Raw genomic sequence first — 25206 nt, 5'->3', positions numbered from 1 at the left:
CTAATATTTTCTTTTAGAACATTCACATAAAAATCAACCAAAATCCAGCGAATTTCGCTGGATTTTGGTTGATTTATTTTTCCCACCAAACAAATGTTCAAAGATTTCCCGAAAATGTGGACATCAGAAGTTTCACTGTGAATTTTTATTCTTTTCCCCACATTTTCAATCTTTAAAACGGGTCAATTTGACCCACAGGACAACAGAAGGGTTAGTAGTTGATTAACTGATTAATCCTTGCAGCTCCTCCGTCCATATGAACCAGTTCCATGTTTTCCATATCCGTCTTCTCTGGGGGTTTTACAACACAGCAGCTCAGAAAAAGCCGCCTCGGCTCTCCTCAAGTAGATGCCTGAGTAGGTCACAGACTAACAGAGATTTAGGCTATTAGCAGTAGATTTCCAGCACATGAGGCCTCGGCCACGTGCTGCCGTCACCTATGGCTCCACACATATAAATAGGACGGAATAATTTCCCTTTTCCCTAAAGGGAACCTCGTCCTGCCTCAACTTATCACAGCGCCACTAAATAAAGAACAGGTCAGGTAGGGGCTGAGTTTAAAGCGTCCTCGTTCCCAGAGTGGATTCAAGTCCAGATCAGAGGAACAGAAGAGCATGCTGTCTGCTGTTCAGTACACTGCTGCTCATGTCTGTAGTTTTATTACTCCGACTGGTCCGGCTGGACTTCTGGCTGCAAAGATCTATCTGGTTCTGTGATTAAAAGACTTTAATCCCCCCCCCCCCCACCATTTTCAAACTTTACGGATCAATTTGACATGCAGGACGATAAGAGGGTTAAGAACTTTTATTTCTGTGAGAGTATTCCTACAGGTCATGCTGTCTTGCATTAATAAAGATCTAGAATCATCTGACTCTCCATTACTGCAGCTTCGTGACTTCAACCGAACACGTCGTCCGTCATGTCGGTCGTGTGGAAACGAGTGACGAGGTGATTTCTGTGACGCTCTAACAGCTGGTCGATGAATAAACCGGCTGGACTCAAGTCCTGGTGCTAGAACTGGCAGCAGAGTGACGACTGGAGGCGTGAAGGCAGGTGAATCCGTTCACACACAACACTCACGTAATGTAAGTTTCATAATGTTCTGACAATGGTACAAAAATAATGTTTTTAACTTTTTGAGCTGTAAGTTTACCTACTTTAATTCACCGTTATTTTACAAATTTCTGTTGATGTATTTACCCTCCTGTTGTCCTCATTTACGGGAACCAAAAAATATTATTTCCTTATCTGAAATAAAATCCAAAAATTCAGCAAAAAAAAAAAAAAAAAAAAAAAAATCCCCACATTTTCAAACTTTAAAATTGGGGCAATTTCACCTGCAGGACGACACGTGGGTTAAATTAAAAATATCTTTTAAAATCACCTAAAAAAAATTAAAATGACCTGCTAATCATAAAAAATAACAATTATAATGTCCCTGTTAAATTATCATTATTATTTCATCAAAAAATAAATAAAATTACACTAATTTATGTAGCTTAAATAAGATAAAATCTTATTATTTTACAGACATCAGCTGAAAAAAAAAGCATGTGTATTTTGGTTTTTAAAATTTTCTATTTTTTTAAATTATAAAATACATGTACATTAAAGACTGAAAAATTCTAAAACATTTTTTAAATGTTATTTTACAGATTTTTACTGTTTTGTAAAATTACAGATAATACCTACTAAAATCATCTTTCTTCATTTTAATAATTAGAAATCTTTTTTAAATGTTTAACAAAAAACTGTAAAATTACACTATTTTTACAACATTTAAATAAGGAAGAAATATTATTTTACAGATGTTTGATGTTATATTCACTCTTTTTTTTACATTTTTTGAATGTTACATTATTTCACAATTTAAAAAAGCAAGTAAAATATCCTTTTTTTAAAAAAAAATGCATGTATGTTTAAAATGGAAGAATAGAATATTTTACAGAATTTTAAAAATATTTTAACTGTATTTTAAAAAATATTTTGCCGCTTTTTACAGATTTTAACTGTTTTGTTATATTACAGGTAATAACTAGTAAAATTGGAGGGGAAAAGGCATTAATTTCCATGCTGACAATAACGAGCACATTATTTCTGTAATTATTTATTTTCTTCACAACGGTAATTCATTCTCTTGCTAAGTTTGATGATAAAGTCAGAACATATTTACTTTTTCTAGATTTTCTCAGTTCTTTCAAGTGAAAGTATTTTTCTAGTGTAAACCAGTGGATTAGGACAGTGTGTGTGTTCCAGGGTTACGGATATCGTCTTTAACACACTAAACTAAAGCAGCAGAAAGCAGCAGCAGAGTGAGAAACAGCCTCCACATTATCCTGAGCTGCTTTACCGTGAAAACAAATCCAGTCTAGACACTTTCCTGGACAAACCTGACCTCATTCCCGCTCAGCTCGTCTGGATCATGTGACGGAAACATCCATCAGCGGCGGCTAGGCATGATTCCAGCGCCCACCATTTCTATTTTCTGTTTTTATGACTGTTTGCATTCGTTCACACATAGAGAACATTGCAGCAGTCAAACCGTTTGTGGTTTTCTACGTGTCAGATGGATGAAGGTGAAGCTGCTGACGGTGAGGCATCCGTGTGCCCAGGTTACATAACAACACTGTTAAACACAATCTCTGACTATAAATAGCTGAGACGACATTATTTAAATAATCTGTTTCTTTGTTTTTCCAGGGTCAAAAATTAACTTTCAATTTCCAACTGCTAATGTATAGTTTGGATGTACAATAACTTTAAAGTATTTGATAAAGTCATGCAAAGTTTTACCTTCATACTATGAATATTTTCAGAGCTACAGGCCCTTAAAGTACACAGAAGTGGGTCCAGTTGCATTTTTTTAATCATTTCTGCTCCTCATAACTTCATCACTTCAGCCAATAGACACGTGAAACTTTTCACAGCTGAAAAACACATTTGAATTCTGTTAAAAACTGCAACCAGATCAGTTTTACATCCACTAAATGTGTCATAATCTAAAACTACATCTCATTTTTGTTCTTTTTTTAACCAACTCTGAGCGTGGGATGTATCATAGTTTCATAGAACAAAGAGACTGAACTGTCCCAAAGACATGTAAAAACAATCAAAACGTCACACTAAACGAGAAAACCAAGAAACAAAAAAAAGACAAATGAGACACAAAATGACAACAAAGACAAACAAATGCCCACATTGAGAGAAAAAACTGTCCCAAACACACACAAAACTGACACAAAATGACAGAAAAGGGACAAAAATGGCAAAGAAGAGCACAGAACAACAAAACCAGACACAAAAAAAGAAATCTAAATCTCATTTTAGGTCTATAACCGGCTTTTGATCATCAATATTATGGGATGTATCCTAATTTCATTTCACAAAGAGACTAAAATGTCCTAAAGGCGTGTAAAACAATCAATACGTCACTAAACATATATACATTATTTCACTACCACTGAAACATAATGGAACAGAATGGTACTGGTCATATAAAATGCAGATACTGTGTTTAAGTAAATTTACTCAGTTACTTTGTAGACCGCCTGTGATAGACGGAGATGCAATTATTGAGGATTTTTCTTCACTTTTCTTCCAACAAACTTATGATTTATTCTGGAAGTTTGAAACAAACGGCCTCTTTGGGCTCCAAATCCATTTCACAGGAAGCTTGATTCTCCACTGATGGTTTCAGGTCCCACAGGTGTGATTTTAACCCTCGTGTCGTCCTGCCCATCAAACTGACCCCTTTTAAAGTTTGAAAATGAAGAAAAAAATATATTTTCACAGTGGAAACTTCCACATTTTCAACATTTTTGGGAAATTTTTGAACATTTTTTGGTGGAAAAAAGAGATATTAAAAAATAAATATGTTTTTTTAAGAATATTTGGAAAAAAAAAACAACCAAAATCCAGTGAAATTCGCTGGATTTTGGTTGATTTTTTTTCCAAATGTTCTTAAAGAAAATATTAGAACTTTTACTGCATATATATAATGACTTCAGATATTTTTAGGATTTTTTGGGAAAAATTTTATTCGTTTTTTGGAAAATATTTATAATTTTTAAAGTTTTTAATTTTTGGCAAATTTGGGGAGTTGTTTTTTTTTTTTTAAAAAAACAAAATGTTAAGGGAAACTGTTAAGGAATTTTTAGAATTTTCTTCCTAAAGAAGTTTTTTGCCGAATTTTTGGATTTTTTTCAGAGAAAGGCAGAATACTTTTTGGTGCCTGTCAATGAAGACAACAGGAGGGTTAAAGGTGTGTTTCTGTCAGCCAATCAGAGCTGGAGGAGGATCGTGGAATCACATCCATCCGGTTAGAGCTGGAGCCAACTAGAGCTTCCAGCCTGTCGCTTTCAGATTTCTGAGAAGTTATCTGGATTATATTTAGAGGGAGGCTCTGTAGCGTTTGTTCAGAGTTTAATTCGCTCTGATCCTCGAAGACGAACGACACAAAACAAAGGCAAAGGTGAGAAACTTTCACCTGCTTCAGAACAACCTGCAGCTACGTGCATCACTGAAGCACATCTGCTGTGGGGAGTGGAGTTTCCTTTGGCCTTAAATAGTAATAATAAAGATCATAAACTTTATTATTTATAGCAGCTTTTACAACTGGAGTCACGAGATGCTTTACATAAAACAGAGCACCAGTAAAACATTAACAAGGAACAGTAAAACATAGAGGAGCTATTAAAACGCCATATAATAAAAAAAAACTGAATAATAATAACAGATTCCATAATAAAATTCACTACACTGATAAGAGAAATAAAATATCAGAAAAGATATTTAAAAATATAATAAAATGCTGTATCTAAAATATTAAAGCCTGTCCTGTTAATTAACAGTGTGGACCCTTTATATTTATACTATTAATAATAATCCATAATAAAAATCACAGCATGGATAAGAAACAATAAAATATCAGAAAATATATTAGAAAGCTATAAAAATGCTGTATCTAAAATATTAAAGCCTGTCCTGTTAATTAACAGTGTGGACCCTTTATATTTATACTATTAATAATAATCCATAATAAAAATCACAGCATGGATAAGAAACAATAAAATATTAGACAAGATATTAAAAAGTTATAAGAAATGCCAATTCTAAAATATTCAAACTTGCACTGTTGATTAACAATGTCAGTATTTTCTATAATAATTTTAATAATAACAGAGTCCATAATAAAAGTCACAGCATGGATACGAAACAACGAAATATCAGAAAAGGATATTTAAAAGCTAAAAATAAATAAATAAATAAAATGCCATATCAAAAATATTAAAGCCTGCACTGTTTATGAACAGCATCAACCTTTTCTAATAATAATATTAATAATTATAAAGTCCATCATAAAAGGATTTTTCAAAATAAAACTTTTAAGGAATTATTGGAATTTTCTTCCTGAAGGCTCTGCAAATTTTCAGAAATCTGGGGAATTTTTTTGCTGAATTTTGGGATTTTTTCAGACAAGGAAACAACATCTTTTGGTGCCCGTAAATGAGGACAACAGGAGGGTTAATGTATTTAGAAAAAAAGGTAAAAATCTGTGAAATAAAAGAAAAAACTATGTTTCCTAGCAGTGTATAGAAATGCTTTGTTAACCTGTTTAACCTGTGCAGCTGCTATGAGCGCTAAAAACATAAACTAGTCTGATTAATGAGCTCAGCAGCTTCAGATGAAGTGAAAACACCGAGGAGGAGGATTAGTTTTGTGGGTTAATTAACTTCTGCAGTGATTAAAAGTCTGGCTCAGTTTAAAGAAGATAAAAGGTTTTCCGTCTCTTCAGGTTTGTTTTATCTGCAGCTGCTGACCTGCTGGTGTGGAAAACTCACCACACTTTGGTAAGAAAGAAAGAAAAAAGAGTTGGTTGTTTCAGCAGCAGCAGAGTCGAACTGACTGTGAGGATCTAGCGCCATCGTGTGGTAAGAAGCTCCAAGTGACCTCAGAATGGAGATTAAAGTCTGGAGTTTCCTCTGCTGCCTGCAGAAGGTAAAAAAAAAACTGTTTCTCTTCTTAGACAGCTGACACCTGGACTGTTGCTTTTGTCATCCAATAATAATAATATATAATATATTATATAATAATAGTAATAATAATATATAGTAATAAGTAATAAGAATTATAATAATATTAATAGTAAGTAATAAGTAATAATAATAATAATAATAATAATAGTGATAATAGCAATAATAATAATAACAACAACAACAACAACAATAATAACAATAATAGTAAATCTTACAATCAGAGTGAAAGAAAAACATGCATTTAAAACTGTGGAATGCTGTAACATTCAAAAAGAATGCATAATTTGAGGGTTAACTGTTAAAAGTAAAAAATGTGAACTACCACATCCAAAAATACAGATGTTTAATGTCGGAGTTATTTAAAATTTTTGCTTGTTTATTATTATTATTGTTATTATTATTAGTGTTATTGTTATTATTGTTATTGTCATCGCTGTTGGTGTTACAGTTTAAATATAAATTAATTATTTTCTCTGTGATTTTGAAAAACAAAACAAAAAAACCTGTAATTTGACAGTTCGACAAATATTTTTGCTCTGTTTCAGTCCTTAATCCACACAGTTTTTCTTTCAAATATTGAAAGAAATTTTACCAAAAAATGTGTAATTTGATGGTCAAATGTTTCAAAAATATGAAATAAAATACACAACATTAGAAATGTTTAACATGGAAGTTGGCATGTTTATTATAATAATAGTAGTAAAAATAATAATAAATTAATGATAATATTTATTACTGTTATTTGTGTTGTTGTTACAGTTCAAATGTAAATTAATCATTTTCTTTATGGTTTTACTTTATGTCATTTAAATAAAACTAAAATCTTTAAATTAACAGTTTAACAAATATTTTGCTCTTTTTCAGTCCTTAACCCCTTAAAACCCACTGTTGCAAAAATACATCATATATATGTGTGTATATATATATATATATATATATATATGTTATATATGTGTGTGTGTGTATATACACACACACACACACACACACATATATATTTATTTGGCATCGACAAAATTTTTCTTTCAAATATTGAAAGAAAAAGTAACAAAAAATGTGTAATTTGAAGGTCAAATATTTCCAAAATATGAAATAAATTAATCAAAAATGTAGGTGTTTAACATGGAAGTATTTATATTGGAAGTTATTTAGTAGTTATATTATTATTATTATTATTATTATTATTACTGTAGTTGTTGTTACAGTTATATAATTTCCATGTATTATATATCATTTGATAAAAAATAATAAAAATCTGTAAATTACCAGTTTAACCAATTATATGCTATTTTTCAGTCCTTAATCTACATATTTTTTGTTTCAAATAGCAGAAAATATCGCCAAAATAACATAATATTATTCAATAATAATACTTTTGTGATTTAAATATAGTAAAGAACAGTGTGACTGAAATTTTTCAAATTATGAGTTTGTTTTTTAAAAAACATAGATTGTTGAAGTAGACATTATTTCATATTTGTGGCCTTTTTCTTACAGTAAAAATGTAAATAAACACCTTTCCATTGGTTTACTTGTGGTCTGTGATTTAACAAAAATGCAAAAACTGTATAATAAAAGTTTTTTTTAAAATGCCGTTAAAAATTTTCGTCAGATTTTTTTTGGAATATTTATTCATTTTTAAATAGTGTTTCACATTTTTTTCATTTGTACATATTTTTGGTATTCTATGCATTAATTTATTTATCGTTGCAGTCTTGTCTTGCGGTGCCATAACGCACGGATGTAATCCCATAGAACCTCTCATCTGTGCGTCATGGCGCACAGCGTGGACAGGACGAAGCAAACAGAAGCACCAGTTCTGAAGGTTTTCCACTTTCTAACGGTTCCTTCTGAAGCAGTGAGCAGCTTCTGAAAGCAGTTCTACAAGCTCCCATAAAACGCGTCAAACCAAACCTCTCCGCGGATTCTGTGCGCAGCTGCGTGACGGAGTCCAAACACCTCCTCACCTCTGAAGAACTCTGAAGTCGGTCGTTCAGCTTCACTTCTGTTCGGCTCGAGGCTTCCTCCGGAGCCATGGAGAGGTTTGTGTGCGCGTTGATCTGCCTGCTGGCTGCTCTGCTGTGTCTCGGTACCGGTCAGCACCACGTCGGACCGTGGAGACACCGGATCCAGTGGGAGAATAACGGGCAGGTGTACAGTCTACTCAGCACCGGGACTCAGTACCGGTTACCGGCGCAGACCAGGAGACGCACCCAGCTCCTGCTGACCACAAAGAACAGCTTTAACCAGATTCACTCTCCGGTTCCGCTCAGTAGATCCAGCAGAACCAGAACCGTGGAGCTCCGGGACGCAGCCGGTAGAATCTCTCAGCAGAACCACCACATCCAGACGGACACGTCGATCCTCGGTGCAGACGCCGGTCAGTATTTACTCGCTGCAGGACGTCCCGGAACCACCGGAGGAGTTCTCCGCGCGTACCGGGCCCCGTCTAACGGCAGTGCGGCCGCGTTCACCGGCATCCAGGAGTTCTCGGGTAACGGAGTCCCTCGGGGAGGCCGGAGCACACCGGGACAGGGTGAGCAGCGGGCCAGCGCGTCGCCGGTCAGACCAGCGGACTTCACGTACAGCAGGATCCGGTCTGACGGTTCGGATCCACCTGCTCGGCCTCCTGCTGCACCTGTCCGGGTCTCCACGGCGGAGGAAAACGGAAACACCCGCAGAGGAGACGCTCCCGGTGTGCAAAGGCTGCAGAGAGCGCAGTCTGTGAGCAGAGGCGCACCGGAGCCCAGAGTTCCTCCAACAGCTGCTTCCAGTAACTCTGTAGAAATCCACTTTCCTCTTTCAAACCCGGACTCGGACGTGGCGGACCCCAGAGACCCGCACAGCGTCCACCACCGGAACTCAGTCTTCTATAATGTTTACCCTCCGGACCGCAGGAACCGGATCACTGCGCGTCCTCCACCGGGAACCGGCTACGGCACCAGGTTCTTCCACAACGGTGAGGCACCAGAAAAGTAGGATCAAAACAAACAAAAGTGATTTTTAACTTTTAACTCCCTGAAACCACAGAAATGATCAACGGTCGCATCCATCATCTGATGAAGCTCAGCTCGTTTCCAGCTCAGACTCTGAATCCTTTGTTTCTAATTTAATGCGTTTTTAATGAGAGTCAGAGTTAATTTCCCTCCTGTGAGCCACTAATGTCTGCAATCTGAACCTCTGAGCACAACTCAGATTAAAAGCTTGACTGATGGACTCATTATCTGCAGCAGCAGAGGGTTAGAAAAAAACTACCTCTGCAGGTTCTGACAGGAAAAGTTTCCAAAGTTCTCCACTAATTATCCAGAATAAGTAGATTATGTTGTCAGTGGTTTAACCCTCGTGTCGTCCTGAGGGTCAAACTGACCTGTTGTAAAGTTTGAAAATGAGGGAAAAAAAAATAAAAATTTTCACTGTGAAACTTCTGATGTCCACATTTTCAACATTTTTGAAATTTTTTGAACATTTTTTGGTGGAAAAAAAGAAATGTTAAAAGTGTTTCTTAAGAACATTCACATAAAAATCAACCAAAATCCAGCGAATTTCACTGGATTTTGGTTGATTTTTATGTGAATGTTCTTAAAGAAAATATTGAAAGTTTTACTGATATATATCTAATCACTTTAGATATTTTTAGGATTTTTTTTGGAAGATTTTTACTAATTTTTTGAAAATATTTACACGATTTTTTTGCCAAATTTGTTTTTTTTAAATAAATAAAACTTTTAATGAATTATTGGAATTTTCTTCCTGAAGATTTTGCAAATTTTCAGAAATTTGGGAATTTTTTTTGCTGAATATTTGGAATTTTTTTCAGACAAGGAAACAATATTTTTTGGTGCCTGTAAATGAACACAACAGGAGGGTTAATATCAGATCCGGTGTTAAAAAATAAAATTAGTTGTTTCACATGATGCTCAACTTTTCTTTTATTAGTTCAAATATGTCTTATATTCTTTATCTTTGTGTCAAAATCAGTAAAAACACTTTGTAAAAGTAATTCAGAAGGTCTTATCTCACTATTAAGTTAAAAATATGCAAGAAAAAAATCAAATGTATTGATCTAGACAAGAGTTTTAAGTTTCAAACATTAGTCAGGATGACGTTATTGCATCAACTTAACATAATGTGTAACTCTGATTTGCTGTTTTTGTTTTTAAGATTTAAAAACTCTGTGTTCAAACACACAAAAGCAGTTCAAAATGAAAATATTAGATGTTTTTTTGTTGCTGTTGAATTATTTTATTTTTTTTCAGCTATTCTGAACAAAAACACATAAAAAGACAAAAAAAACTGCTGAAGAAAATCTAATCTGAGCAACTTTATTTTTAAAAAAAATGTGTTCATAATTATAATAATGAGGTATATAACAATGAAAATCCTAATTACACAAAAATACAAATTCAACCAAGTAAATTTTTATGATAACCCACTAAACCCACTAGTTTGTTGGTTAAACATAATTTTATTAGAGGCTGTTTTAACTCACAAAGATTTATCTTGTGAGCTCAAACAATATAAATATAGTATAAACTGTTTACTCACCTGTACAGGTACAAGTTTAGTTCTGATGATGAAGCTTTTCTTCACATTCAGCCTCATTATGTTCCAACTTTCTTGGACTTATTTAATGCAAAAGCTGCTCTACGTCTGAAAAAGTCGATGCTACCTGTTGACTCTCACAAAATTATTCTGTAAATAAACAGTGAAAATATGGCAATAAATGTGCCAGAAAAAAAATGTAAAAACATTAAAAGTGGCAATAATAATTGCAAATATCTGTAAAATAAGGATTTTTTCAGTTGATGAAAATACAGCAGAACAGAATAATTTTATGACCACACATTATATGAAAACAAATTAGCATTTTGAAATTATTTTTTAAAATGAAAACAAATTTTAAAAAATGTAATAAATACTAGCACATTAATAAATCCAATTGATTCATTTATTAATAATTTTTAATTTTTTAAAAACTTTTTTGCCTGCTTGTTATGGTTAGAATGTAAATTAATTGTTTTTTCCTGTTATTTTATCAGATATTATCTGTAATTTACTAAAACAAAGAAAATCTGTAGAATAACAGCTTCAAGAATATTTTTGAATCTAAAAATTATTTTAAATTATTTTAAAATTTCAGTATTTTTTCTTTCAAATTTCTTTCTATCTTTCAGATAACAGCAAATATCTGTAAAATAAGGATTTTTTCAGTTGATTAAAAAACAGCAGAACAGAATAATTTTAAGACCACACATTATATGAAAACAAATTAGCATTTTGAAATTATTTTTAAAATGAAAATAAATTAATTAAATCTAATAAATACTAGTACATTAATAAATTCAATTAATTTATTTATTCATATTTTTTATGTACTATTATTCTAAATTATTCAAGTTTGTTTTGTTTTGTTTTGGTTTTTTTTACATTTTTTGGCCTGTTTTTTTATGGTAAGAATGTAAATTAATCAGTTTTTTCTTTTTTTTAAACCAGATATTATCTGCAGTTTACTAAAACAAAGAAAATCTGTAGAATAGCAGTTTCAAAAATATTTTTGAATATAAAAATTTAAAATTATTTTAAAATTTAAATATTTTTATTTCAAATTTCTGTCTATCTTTCAAATAACAGCAAATATCTGTAAAATAATGAGATGGTGGATTTAAATAGAGGAAAATATGATGTGTTTTTGCGGTCAAACATCGCAAAAGGGTGAATGATATTTGTTAAAAATAAGGATTTTTGATGCATCTTTTTTTTGGGGGGGGCAATTAATTTATTTGTTTTTATTACTTGTTATTTTGTAATTTCTTATTTCATGCATTATCTATAATTTACCAGGGAAAGTAAGTAAATTAATATTAAAATGTTTAAAATTAGACTTGAAAACTGTTAAAAAGTGAAAATTTTTGTGATGCTTTGTGCAATTTTTTCATCTCTATTCCAGCACACACCAGTCATTTCAAGTTGTTTACTGCAGTTCTTCTTCTTCAGGTCTCCCAGACTTGGTTCCTGATCCGTATTACATCCAGGCAGCTTCCTACATCCACAGAGTGCAGATGTACGCACTCCGCTGTGCTGCCGAAGAAAACTGTCTCTCCAGGTGAGTTTATCCTGCTTTACCAGCCGAGTCCAGAACCAGAACCAGAACCAGAACCAGAACCAGAACCAGAACCAGAACCAGAACCAGAACCAGAACCAGAACCAGAACCAGAACCAGAAGCAGTTCATTCCTGCAGCTTCAGGTGGAGTCAGAGTCACTGAACTTCCTCCTTAGTTTTTTATTTTATTTTTTATTTAACCTTTATTTAACCAGGAGAGATCCCGTTGAGATTAACAACCTCTTTTTCAAGGGAGTCCTGGCCAAGATAGGCAGCAGCAAATACAAAACACAGTTATGAAATTACACAGTTAAGACATGATTAAAATGCAAAAAAAAAATAATAATAACAGTAAGCAAGTTATAAAAAACACGTGCAAGTTTATGCTCCCACAGATTCTTTATTCAAGTCTTTACATGTAAATGAAAAACATATTTTCACATTCGTGGAGACGCAGCGACGGTGAAAATGGAAAATTGTCACATTTGGACACTATGAGGATTTCAAAACAACATGGAGAAAAAAGAAGCTTTCGTGTTTCTCGCTTTTTTTAAGATTCGGAAGAAACTGAAAGACAAAACTTCACTAAACTAATCAGTAGAATCCTGACGTGTGAAAAGTTAAAATACAAACCAACATAAAGTGTCTCAGGACGACGCTGAAGCACCACATGACGCCGTACTGGCTCGTTTTTGTTATTTTGTGTTGTTTTTGTTGTTCTGTGTCTTGTTTTTGTCATTTTGTGTCTCATTTTTGTTGTTTTGGGTCTCGGTTTTGTCATTTTGTGTCTAGTTTTTGGCATCTTGTGTCTCATTTTTATCATTTTGTGTCTCATTTTTGTCATTTTGTGTCTCGTTTTTGTCGTTTTGTGTCTTGTTTTTGTCATTTTGTGTCAGTTTTTGGCATCTTGTGTCTTGTTTTTGTCGTTTTGTGTCTCATTTTTGTCATTTTGTGTCTTGTTTTTTCAATTTTGTGTCTTGTTTTTGTCATTAATCCACTTTCCTCTTTCAAACCCGGACTCGGACGTGGCGGACCCCAGAGACCCGCACAGCGTCCACCACCGGAACTCAGTCTTCTATAATGTTTACCCTCCGGACCGCAGGAACCGGATCACTGCGCGTCCTCCACCGGGAACCGGCTACGGCACCAGGTTCTTCCACAACGGTGAGGCACCAGAAAAGTAGGATCAAAACAAACAAAAGTGATTTTTAACTTTTAACTCCCTGAAACCACAGAAATGATCAACGGTCGCATCCATCATCTGATGAAGCTCAGCTCGTTTCCAGCTCAGACTCTGAATCATTTGTTTCTAATTTAATGCGTTTTTAATGAGAGTCAGAGTTAATTTCCCTCCTGTGAGCCACTAATGTCTGCAATCTGAACCTCTGAGCACAACTCAGATTAAAAGCTTGACTGATGGACTCATTATCTGCAGCAGCAGAGGGTTAGAAAAAAACTACCTCTGCAGGTTCTGACAGGAAAAGTTTCCAAAGTTCTCCACTAATTATCCAGAATAAGTAGATTATGTTGTCAGTGGTTTAACCCTCGTGTCGTCCTGAGGGTCAAACTGACCTGTTGTAAAGTTTGAAAATGAGGAAAAAAAAAATAAAAATTTTCACTGTGAAACTTCTGATGTCCACATTTTCAACATTTTTGAAATTTTTTGGTGGAAAAAAAGAAATGTTAAAAGTGTTTCTTAAGAACATTCACATAAAAATCAACCAAAATCCAGCGAATTTCACTGGATTTTGGTTGATTTTTATGTGAATGTTCTTAAAGAAAATATTGAAAGTTTTACTGATATATATCTAATCACTTTAGATATTTTTAGGATTTTTTTGGAAGATTTTTACTAATTTTTTGAAAATATTTACACGATTTTTTTTGGCCAAATTGTTTTTTTTAAATAAATAAAACTTTTCATGAATTATTGGAATTTTCTTCCTGAAGATTTTGCAAATTTTCAGAAATTTGGGAATTTTTTTTTGCTGAATATTTGGATTTTTTTAAGACAAGGAAACAATATTTTTTGGTGCCTGTAAATGAACACAACAGGAGGGTTAATATCAGATCTGGGGTTAAAAAATAAAATTAGTTGTTTCACATGATGCTCAACTTTTCTTTTATTCGTTCAAATATGTCTTATATTCTTTATCTTTGTGTCAAAATCAGTAAAAACGCTTCGTAAAAGTAATTCAGAAGGTCTTATCTCACTATTAAGTTAAAAATATGCAAGAAAAAAATCAAATGTATTGATCTAGACAAGAGTTTTAAGTTTCAAACATTAGTCAGGATGACGTTATTGCATCAACTTAACATAATGTGTAACTCTGATTTGCTGTTTTTGTTTTTAAGATTTAAAAACTCTGTGTTCAAACACACAAAAGCAGTTCAAAATGAAAATATGAGATGTTTTTTTGTTGCTGTTGAATTTTTTTTTTTTTTTTCAGCTATTCTGAACAAAAACACATAAAAAGACAAAAAAAACTGCTGGAGAAAATCTAATCAGAGCAACTTTATTTTTAAAAAAAATGTGTTCATAATTATAATAATGAGGTATATAACAATGAAAATCCTAATTACACAAAAATACAAATTCAACCAAGTAAATTTTTATGATAACCCACTAAACCCACTAGTTTGTTGGTTAAACATAATTTTATTAGAGGCTGTTTTAACTCACAAAGATTTATCTTGTGAGCTCAAACAATATAATTATAGTATAAACTGTTTACTCACCTGTACAGGTACAAGTTTAGTTCTGATGATGAAACTTTTCTTCACATTCAGCCTCATTATGTTCCAACTTTTTGGAGTTATTTAATGCAAAAGATGCTCTACGTCTGAAAAAGTCGATGCTACCTGTTGACTCTCACAAAATTATTCTGTAAATAAACAGTGAAAATATGGCAATAAATGTGCCAGAAAAAAAATGTAAAAACATTAAAAGTGGCAATAATAATTGCAAATATCTGTAAAATAAGGATTTTTTCAGTTGATGAAAATACAGCAGAACAGAATAATTTTATGACCACACATTATATGAAAACAAATTAGCATTTTGAAATTATTTTTTAAAATGAAAACAAATTTTAAAAAATGTAATAAATACTAGCACATTAATAAATCCAATTGATTAATTTATTAATAATTTTTAATTTTTAAAAAACTTTTTTGCCTGCTTGTTATGGTTAGAATGTAAATTAATTGTTTTTTCCTGTTATTTTATCAGATATTATCTGTAATTTACTAAAACAAAGAAAATCTGTAGAATAACAGCTTCAAGAATATTTTTGAATATAAAAATTATTTTAAATTATTTTAAAATTTCTATATTTTTTTCTTTCAAATTTCTTTCTATCTTTCAAATAACAGCAAATATCTGTAAAATAAGGATTTTTTCAGTTGATTAAAATACAGCAGAACAGAATAATTTTATGACCACACATTACATGAAAACAAATTAGCATTTTGAAATTATTTTTAAAATGAAAATAAATTAATTAAATCTAATAAATACTAGTACATTAATAAATTCAATTAATTTATTTATTCATATTTTTTATGTATTATTATTCTAAATTATTCAAGTTTGGGGTTTTTTTGTTTGTTTTTTTTTACATTTTTTGGCCTGTTTTTTATGGTAAGAATGTAAATTAATCAGCTTTTTCTTTTTTTAACCAGATATTATCTGCAGTTTACTAAAACAAAGAAAATCTGTAGAATAGCAGTTTCAAAAATATTTTTGAATATAAAAATTTTAAATTATTTTAAAATTTAAATATTTTTTATTTCAAATTTCTGTCTATCTTTCAAATAACAGCAAATATCTGTAAAATAATGAGATGGTGGATTTAAATAGAGAAAAATATGATGTGTTTTTGCCGTCAAACATCGCAAAAGGGTGAATGATATTTGTTAAAAATAAGGATTTTTGATGCGTCTTTTTGGGGGGGCAATTAATTCATTTGTTTTTATTACTTGTTATTTTGTAATTTCTCATTTCATACATTATCTATAATTTACCAGGGAAAGTAAGTAAATTAATAGTAAATTGTTTAAAATTAGACTTGAAAACTGTTAAAAAGTGAAAATTTTTGTGATGCTTTGTGCAATTTTTTCATCTCTATTCCAGCACACACCAGTCATTTCAAGTTGTTTACTGCAGTTCTTCTTCTTCAGGTCTCCCAGACTTGGTTCCTGATCCGTATTACATCCAGGCAGCTTCCTACATCCACAGAGTGCAGATGTACGCACTCCGCTGTGCTGCCGAAGAAAACTGTCTCTCCAGGTGAGTTTATCCTGCTTTACCAGCCGAGTCCAGAACCAGAACCAGAACCAGAACCAGAAGCAGAACCAGAACCAGAACCAGAACCAGAACCAGAAGCAGAACCAGAACCAGAACCAGAACCAGAACCAGAACCAGAAGCAGTTCATTCCTGCAGCTTCAGGTGGAGTCAGAGTCACTGAACTTCCTCCTTAGTTTTTTATTTTATTTTTTATTTAACCTTTATTTAACCAGGAGAGATCCCGTTGAGATTAACAACCTCTTTTTCAAGGGAGTCCTGGCCAAGATAGGCAGCAGCAAATACAAAACACAGTTATGAAATTACACAGTTAAGACATGATTAAAATGCAAAAAAAAAATAATAATAACAGTAAGCAAGTTATAAAAAACACGTGCAAGTTTATGCGCCCACAGATTCTTTATTCAAGTCTTTACATGTAAATGAAAAACATATTTTCACATTCGTGGAGACGCAGCGACGGTGAAAATGGAAAATTGTCACATTTGGACACTATGAGGATTTCAAAACAACATGGAGAAAAAAGAAGCTTTTGTGTTTCTCGCTTTTTTTAAGATTCGGAAGAAACTGAAAGACAAAACTTCACTAAACTAATCAGTAGAATCCTGACGTGTGAAAAGTTAAAATACAAACCAACATAAAGTGTCTCAGGACGACGCTGAAGCACCACATGACGCCGTACTGGCTCGTTTTTGTTATTTTGTGTTGTTTTTGTTGTTCTGTGTCTTGTTTTTGCTATTTTGTGTCTTGTTTTTGTTGTTTTGTGTTGTTTTTGTTGTTCTGGGTGTCCGTTTTGGTTGTTTTGTGTCATTTTTGTTGTTCTGTGTCTCATTTTTGTCATTTTGTGTCTTGTTTTTGACATTTTGTGTCTCATTTTTGTTGTTTTGGGTCTCGGTTTTGTCATTTTGTGTCTAGTTTTTGGCATCTTGTGTCTCATTTTTATCATTTTGTGTCTCATTTTTGTCATTTTGTGTCTTGTTTTTGTCGTTTTGTGTCTTGTTTTTGTCATTTTGTGTCAGTTTTTGGCATCTTGTGTCTTGTTTTTGTCGTTTTGTGTCTCATTTTTGTCATTTTGTGTCTTGTTTTTTCAATTTTGTGTCTTGTTTTTGTCATTAATGTCTTGTTTTGTCATTTTCTTTCTCGTTTTTGAAAAAACATATTTTCACATTTGAGGAGACACGGGGCTGCACAGTGGCGTAGTGGTTAGCACTTTCGCCTTGCAGCAAGAAGGTCCCTGGTTCGCGTCCCGGCTTTCCCGGGATCTTTCTGCATGGAGTTTGCATGTTCTCCCTGTGCATGCGTGGGTTTTCTCCGGGTACTCCGGCTTCCTCCCACAGTCCAAAAATATGCTGAGGTTAATTGATCATTCTAAATTGCCCGTAGGTGTGAATGTGAGAGTGATTGTTTGTCTCTGTATGTAGCCCTGTGACAGACTGGTGACCTGTCTAGGGTGTCCCCTGCCTTCACCTGAGTCAGCTGGGATAGACTCCAGCCCCCCCATGACCCTAGTGAGGATTAAGCGGTGTACAGATAATGGATGGATGGATGAGGAGACACGTCCCAGACACATTACAATATTACATATTGTATTATATTGTAGTGTATTAACTGATATTTTGTGCTGCAGCTGTGAAATAAAAGCGCTTAGCTTCGCATGTAAATTAAGAAAAATGAACTTCAGGATTCCTCTGAGGACATTTTCTGGCCGTCGTCCCGTTTGGACTCAGCAGCTGAGTGACGGAGATTCTCTGCTCTGATCTGAGCTGCTGCTCTGCCAAGAAAAATAAACCCTGAAATGAAAGGCAGAGGATTTCTGAGGGGAATGCAAAAACTGCTGGGCAGAGATTTCACTGTCAGGTCTGAGAGCTGCAGGGAAGGAGGCAGGAGTGGAGCAGAAATCCTGTCGGTGCTTTCACATAATCTGACATTTTTAACCCTCCTGTTGTCCTCATTTACAGGCACCAAAAAATACTGTTTCCTTGTCTGAAAAAAATCAAAAAATTCAGCAAAAAAACCCCCCAAATTTCTGAAAATTTGCAAAACCTTCAGGAAGAAAATTCCAATACTTCCTTCAAAGTTTGCCTTAAAAGTTTTATTTGAAAAAAATCCCCCAAATTTGGCAAGAAAATTCTTGTAAATATTTTCAAAAAATGATTAAAAATCTTCCCCCCAAAAATCCCAAAAATATCTAAAGTGATTCCATATATATCAGTTAAACTTATAATATTTTCTTGAAGAACATTCACATAAAAATCAACCAAAATCCAGCGAAATTCGGATTTTTATGTGACTGTTCTTAAGAAACATTTTTAACATTTCTTTTTTTTCTACCAAAAAATGTTCAAAGATTTCCCACAAATGTTGAAAATGTGGACATCAGAAGTTTCACTGTGAAAATATTTTTTTTTCCACATTTTCAAACTTTAAAACGGGTCAATTTTGAGCCGCAGGACGACACGAGGGTTAAAATAAGTTTCCCCAGCTAATTTTAAGATCTCGATATTCTAAATATCATATCTTTTTTCTATTCTTTTTTCTATAGAATAGAATAGAATAGAATAGAATAGAATAGAATAGAATAGAATAAAACAGAATAGAATAGAATAGAATAGAATAGAATAGAATAGAATAGAATAGAATAGAATAGAATAGAATAGAATAGAATAGAATAGAATAGAATAGAACAGAATAGAATAGAATAGAATATGCAGAATGTACAATAAGCGTCATATAGACTTTGTATGTGAAATCAGAGTGTGCAAATGTTAAAGTGTCTTAAGACTTAATTTTCATACTGTTGCGTTTACAGAAATTGTAAATATCTACACCTCATATTTATTTATTGAATGTAAATGTGGCCCCAGACACTCGAGATAATCTGTATTTCCTCCTCCTTCAGGTCTGCGTACCATCCGAGTGTGAGCGATCTGGACTACAGAGTTCTGCTGAGGTTCCCACAGCGAGTGAAGAACCAGGGAACGGCGGATTTCCTCCCCACGAAGCCCAGACATGAGTGGGAGTGGCACAGCTGCCACCAGTGAGTCCCAATCTCCTTATATGTGCACAAAGACACGATCCAGCGATGTGGAGACGCCACCAGGCACAACACTAAAACACACCTTTAACCTTCCCAACACTGAAATGTGTAAAAACAGAAAGAATATTCAGGTTTTCAGTGTTTCAACGGTCCTTGAACTACTCATCTGTGATGTAGGAAAACTTAACCGAAGCTAACCTTAAAATTTAAAGTCAGATTTTTAAAAAAAAAAAATCATCAAAAATAAATCGCTTGATTAAACCAGATTCTGTAAAAAACAAAAAATTCTTTGCTCCTTGATGCAACCAGAAAGCCATTAATGACTCAGTTGTGACCAACAGTCATGTGACAAAAATTCAGGAACTATTCGACTGAAGTGCAGGCTGTGTACATGCAGTGACAGGTATAAACCAATTAACCCTCCTGTTGTCCTCATTTATGGGCACCAAAAAATATTGTTTCCTTGTCTGAAAAAAATCCAAAAAATCAGCAAAAATTTCCCCAAATTTCTGAAAATTTGTAAAACCTTCAGGAAAAAATTCCAATAGTTCCTTAAAAATTTACTTTAAAAGGATTTTTTAAAAAAAAAAAATTCCCCTAATTTGGCAAGAATATTCTTGTAAATATTTTTTAAAAATGAGTAAAAATCATCCAAAAATTTTATTTAAAAAAATCCAAAGTGATTCCATATATATCAGCAAAATTTCTAATATTTTCTTTAAGAACATTCACAAAAAAATCAACCATAATCCAGTGAATTTCATTGGATTATGGTTGATTTTTTTGTGACTGTTCTTAAGAAACTTGCGTTCATCTGGGTCTGATGTTTAATTATTAGAATATTTTACCCGTTCTCAAACAGTTTTATTTGATTATTGACTTATATTAGATGTGATCTTTGCATACAGTGAGATAAATGAATTGTGCCATACAGCAGTTATGGTGAATGTTTCACTAATAAGTGATAAAGCTGCCAGTGTGGAAAGACTCTCACATCTTAATGTACTTACATTAACCCAGTGTACATTTTAGCACCACTTAGGTTTGGTCACCTGAGGTGGTTCCAGTATCTGGTCTGGTCCATGGACTATTTGGGTTTGTTACAGTTCCTTAGATGTAAGAAAATAAGTGATGTGGGAATAAAAAGTGATGCACACGAGGGATAAATATGTCAACATGCCTCTCGTTTGGCTGCAGCAACATGAACATGAAGAAAGAAAGTGGACAGAATCGGTGTTTTCCGTCTTCTGGTTCTCCCTGCAGACATTTCCACAGCATGGAGGCCTTCAGTAACTACGACCTGCTGGACGTCTCCTCCGGTCAGAAGGTCGCCGAAGGTCACAAAGCCAGTTTCTGTCTGGAGGACACGTCATGTGACCCGGGAACTCGAAGACGATTCGCCTGCACGGCTCACACACAGGTCAGCCTTTAATCAGTCAACATTTTATTCATTTGTTGCTTTGTTTATGTGGTTTTCACCCTCGTGTTGTCCTGTGGCCCATTTTAAAGTTTGAAAATGTGGAAAAAAATTAATTTCATGTTCACGTTTTCAACATTTCTGGGAAATTCTTGAACATTTTTTGGTGGATTAAAAGAAATGTTAAAAAAATTGTTTCCTTAAGAACATTCACAAAAAATGTAGGTTAATTGCACTTCTGTTGGTTAATTAGTGTTATCAAAGTGTTTTATCATCATTTTAACCCTTGTGTCGTCCTGCGAGTCAAATTAACCCATTTTAAAGTTTGAAGATGTGGAAAAAAATTCTGCTTTCACAGTGAAAACTTCCACATTTTCAAAATTTTTCGGAAATGTTTTTGTTGAGAAAAAAGAAATGTTTAGAAAAAATATTTCATGAAGAACATTCACATAAAAATCAACCGAAATCCAGCGAATTTCACAGGATTTTGGTTGATCTTTATGTGAATGTTCTTAAGAAAATATTTGAAGTTTTACTGATTTATCTATCTATCACTTTCGATATTTTCAAGATTCTTTTGGAAGATTTTTGTAAATTTTTTGAAAATATTTACAAGAATTCTCTTGGCAAATTTGGGGGACTTTTTAAAAATAAAACTTTTAAGGAATTATTGGAATTTTCTTCCTGAAGGTTTTGCAAATTTTCAGAAATTTGGGGAATTTTTTGCTGAATTTTTGGATTTTTTTCAGACAAGGAAACAATATTTTTTGGTGCCTATAAATGAAGACAACAGGAGGATTAATCCCATCAACACCTCATTTTAAATCATCATGTGAGTAACATAAGCATGCGTTATTCTCAGGGCCTCGGTCCTGGTTGCTATGATACGTATCACGCCAACATCGACTGTCAGTGGATCGACATCACCGACGTACCGCCTGGAAACTACATACTGAAGGTACACCGGAAAATCTATTCTATTAAAAAATTATGAAAATCTGACAGCAAGGGCGCCAGAAAAAATATGTTGAAAATGCTGAATAGTGCAACTTTCAAAAACTTTAATAAATAAATATAATAAAATAAAAAATCTATTTAAAAAAACAATTAAAAATGCTGGAATACTGCAACTTTCAAAAATTGTAATAATAAATTAATAAATAAATATAATAAAATAAAAAAATCTGTAAAAAAAATGTTAAAATGCTGAAATACTGTAACTTTCAAAAACTGTAATAAATAAATAAATATAATAAAATAAAAAATCTGTTTAAAAAAATTAAAAGTGTTGGAATACTGCAACTTTTAAATACTGTAATAAATAAATGAATATAATAACATTAAAAAACTGTAAAAACATGTTAAAAATGCTGGAATACTGCAACTTTCAACAACTGTAATAAATAAATGAATGAATATAATGAAATCAAAAATCTGTGAAAAAACGTTAAAAATGCTGGAATACTGCAACTTTCAAAAGCTGTAATAAATAAATGAATATAATAAAATAAAAAACATTTGTAAAAAAAATCTAAAAAAATGCTGGAATACTGCAACTTTAAAAAAACTGCAATAAATAAAAATTAAATATAAAATCTATTTTAAAAATGGTAAAAATCTGGAAGCTTAGTATGTTTAAAAAATGGAATTTAATATTACGAATATTATTCAAAAACCAAAAACTGCAGAAAATAACAGCAAATACCTCCTAAATAATGATTATTTCAGGTGATTTACAGTAAAACGCTGTGATATTTAAAATGATATATAATATAAAATCCAAATAATACTTAAAAACCATAATTTAACAAAACCAAAATTTATTTACTATTTTACACAAATTAGTAATTTTTTCTATTACTTAATTAGATATTTTTGGCAATTTAACAAAACTGGAAAAATCTGTGAAAAAACACTTAGAATCTTTATTTTTTTTGCCAATTTTTTCCTTAATATATACATTTTTTTCTTTCAACTAACAGCAAATATCTGTAATTTTTAATGAATTTTTAAAATGATTTAAAGACATTAAAAATATCATTTATGAAAATACAGATTTTTGAAGTGAAAATACTGTTGTAAAACTAGCAATTAGGATTCAAATTTCAGGAATTTTACATTTATTTATTATTTACCAATTTTTCAGTCCTTAATAAACACAAATCTAGTAACAAGTAAATATGACAGCAAATATCTGGCATTTTCATTTTTTAATGTTTTTTTCTGATTTAAATGATTTTTTTCAAAAAATTACCATTCATGAGAAGATTTTTGATGTGAAAAATATTTACAGTTGTGGCCTGTTTTTTTTTTAAATCTGTAACTTTACATCAAAATCTTGTATATTTCATAGATCTTTTGCAAGAATATATTTAACCTTAAAGAAAAATGCCATGACTGGTTAGATTTAATTATATAGTTGTCTTTTATGTCTTTAATTTAAAAAATACTGTTGAAAGAATCTTAGATGTATTTATTATTATTTACCAATTTTTCAGTCCTTAATACACAACTTTCCTTTCGAATAACAAAAAATATCTGTACTTTTTATTTATTTTTAAATTTTTTTGTTACCATTTATGAAAATACAGATTTTTGATGTGGAAAATATTTACAACTGTGATCTGTTTTTTTTAAATATTAACATGTAAATTAATATGTATATATATATATATACGTTTTTATATTTATATTTATATATATATATATATATACATAGATATATATATATATATATATATATATATATATAGATAGATAGATAGATAGATAGATAGATAGATAGATAGATAGATAGATAGATAGATAGATAGATAGATAGATAGATAGATAGATAGATAGATAGATAGATAGATAGATAGATAGATAGATAGATAGATAGATAGATAGATAGATAGATAGATATAGTAATTTTACTAGATATTCTAGTCCAGTCTCAGAGGTGGTTCAACTGGATAAATAAGGATCAGATTTCCTGTTTTTTTGTGTCCAGGTGACGGTGAATCCGTCTCAGCTGGTTCAGGAGTCGGATTTCTCCAACAACGAGGTCCGGTGTGACATCAGGTACACAGGAAGTTACGTCCAGACCAGAAACTGCAGGATCACTGTGTGAGTCTGAACTTTTTATTATTCCTCATAAATAATGCGAGGAGTAAAACTTAAAGCTCATCACTGATGTTTGTTCTTTATTTCACAGGAGCTGACCTGACTGAAGACAGATGCATTTAAAACTTCCTGTTGAGCAGCTGTTTTACTGTTTCGCTGTTTGTAACCAGATAAATTAATCTTTATATTTATGTGGAGTTTCAGCTACACTCTAAGAAATTCATCTGTAAAATAACAGACAAGGTACCAACAGAAGTTACAGGATGTTTTATGTGTTTAAATGATGACTTTATGATAAAAAAAAAAAATCTAATAAAATTCTAATGGTCGATTTAAAAACAAGCAAACAAAAAACTGTACATAAACAGTAAATAAAACAGGACATTTTAGGTGTTTTAATGCTGACTCTATGGTAAAAAAAAAAAAAAGAATTAGAATAAAATTTCCAATGGTGGATTTAATTAAAAAAAAAAAAACACACAATTATATATATACAGTAAATACGACAGGACATTTTCTGCATTTTAATGATGATTCTGTGGTAAAAAAAGAAAAAAAAACATCATAAATAAATAAAAAAAATTCTAATGGTAGACTGAAATTTTATAAAAAAAACTATATGCAGTAAATAAAACAGGATTTTCTGTGTTTTAATGCTTACTCTATGGTAAAAAAAAATGAATAAAATTTCAAATAATGGATTAATTAAAAAAAAATACAAACAGTAAATAAACCAGGACATTTAATGTTAACAATATAGTGAAAATATATATTTTTTTTTATTGGTGTATTTAATGGTAAACCAATCAAAAATTAACTTTTGCTTTAGTTGATTTGTGAAAATTGGGATTTTTTGGGGTATTTAATGGTATTGCAATTCAATGGTAGCTGTAAATGTTAAATAAGAAAATAACAACAAAAGAGTACTGACTGTCATTACCAAAACTTCGTCCTGTAATTAAAAATGGGACATTTTCAAATAATTTATCGTTCACCTGCTGAAAATTTTTTTTAAAAAAAAGACTTTTTAAAAATTACCGTATACATCTCTCAGATTCTCATGAAAATACGGAAAAAATAAAGTAAAATAACAATATTGCATAAAATAAAATTAAAAAAATAACCAGAAATACACCTTTGAATTGTGGCCTCTAAACATTTTTCTGTTAAAACATGAAGTCATGCAGCTGTTAATGCACAGATA

At 32.0% G+C, this 25206-nt stretch overlaps 1 protein-coding gene across 2 annotated transcripts in view; it reads left to right on the top strand.

Annotated features, from left to right (window-relative positions):
* The first annotated feature begins 258 nt into the window (after positions 1–258).
* loxl5a (lysyl oxidase-like 5a) overlaps positions 259–25206 on the top strand; it is a 27752-nt gene continuing 2804 nt past the window's right edge. Inside the window, exons 1-9 of one of the 2 annotated variants that reach the window (XM_055013993.1) lie at positions 259–1085; positions 5795–5997; positions 7749–8994; positions 12030–12138; positions 19343–19480; positions 20744–20900; positions 21760–21855; positions 23890–24005; positions 24094–25206. The exon at positions 24094–25206 is cut by the window's right edge and continues 2804 nt beyond it. In XM_055013993.1, the coding sequence (XP_054869968.1) occupies positions 8070–8994; positions 12030–12138; positions 19343–19480; positions 20744–20900; positions 21760–21855; positions 23890–24005; positions 24094–24100 (1548 nt within the window). In that variant the 5' untranslated portion in view covers positions 259–1085; positions 5795–5997; positions 7749–8069 and the 3' untranslated portion in view covers positions 24101–25206. Of the gene's footprint in view, positions 1086–5794; positions 5998–7748; positions 8995–12029; positions 12139–13169; positions 13301–16318; positions 16428–19342; positions 19481–20743; positions 20901–21759; positions 21856–23889; positions 24010–24093 lie in introns of those variants that run through there. The other variant, XM_055013990.1, reaches the window with a different exon arrangement.

This window comes from Amphiprion ocellaris, chromosome 2, assembly GCF_022539595.1.
Source record: "Amphiprion ocellaris isolate individual 3 ecotype Okinawa chromosome 2, ASM2253959v1, whole genome shotgun sequence".
In the NCBI taxonomy this organism is placed as follows: Eukaryota; Metazoa; Chordata; class Actinopteri; family Pomacentridae; genus Amphiprion; species Amphiprion ocellaris.
This window is presented reverse-complemented; position numbering and strand designations above follow the sequence as displayed.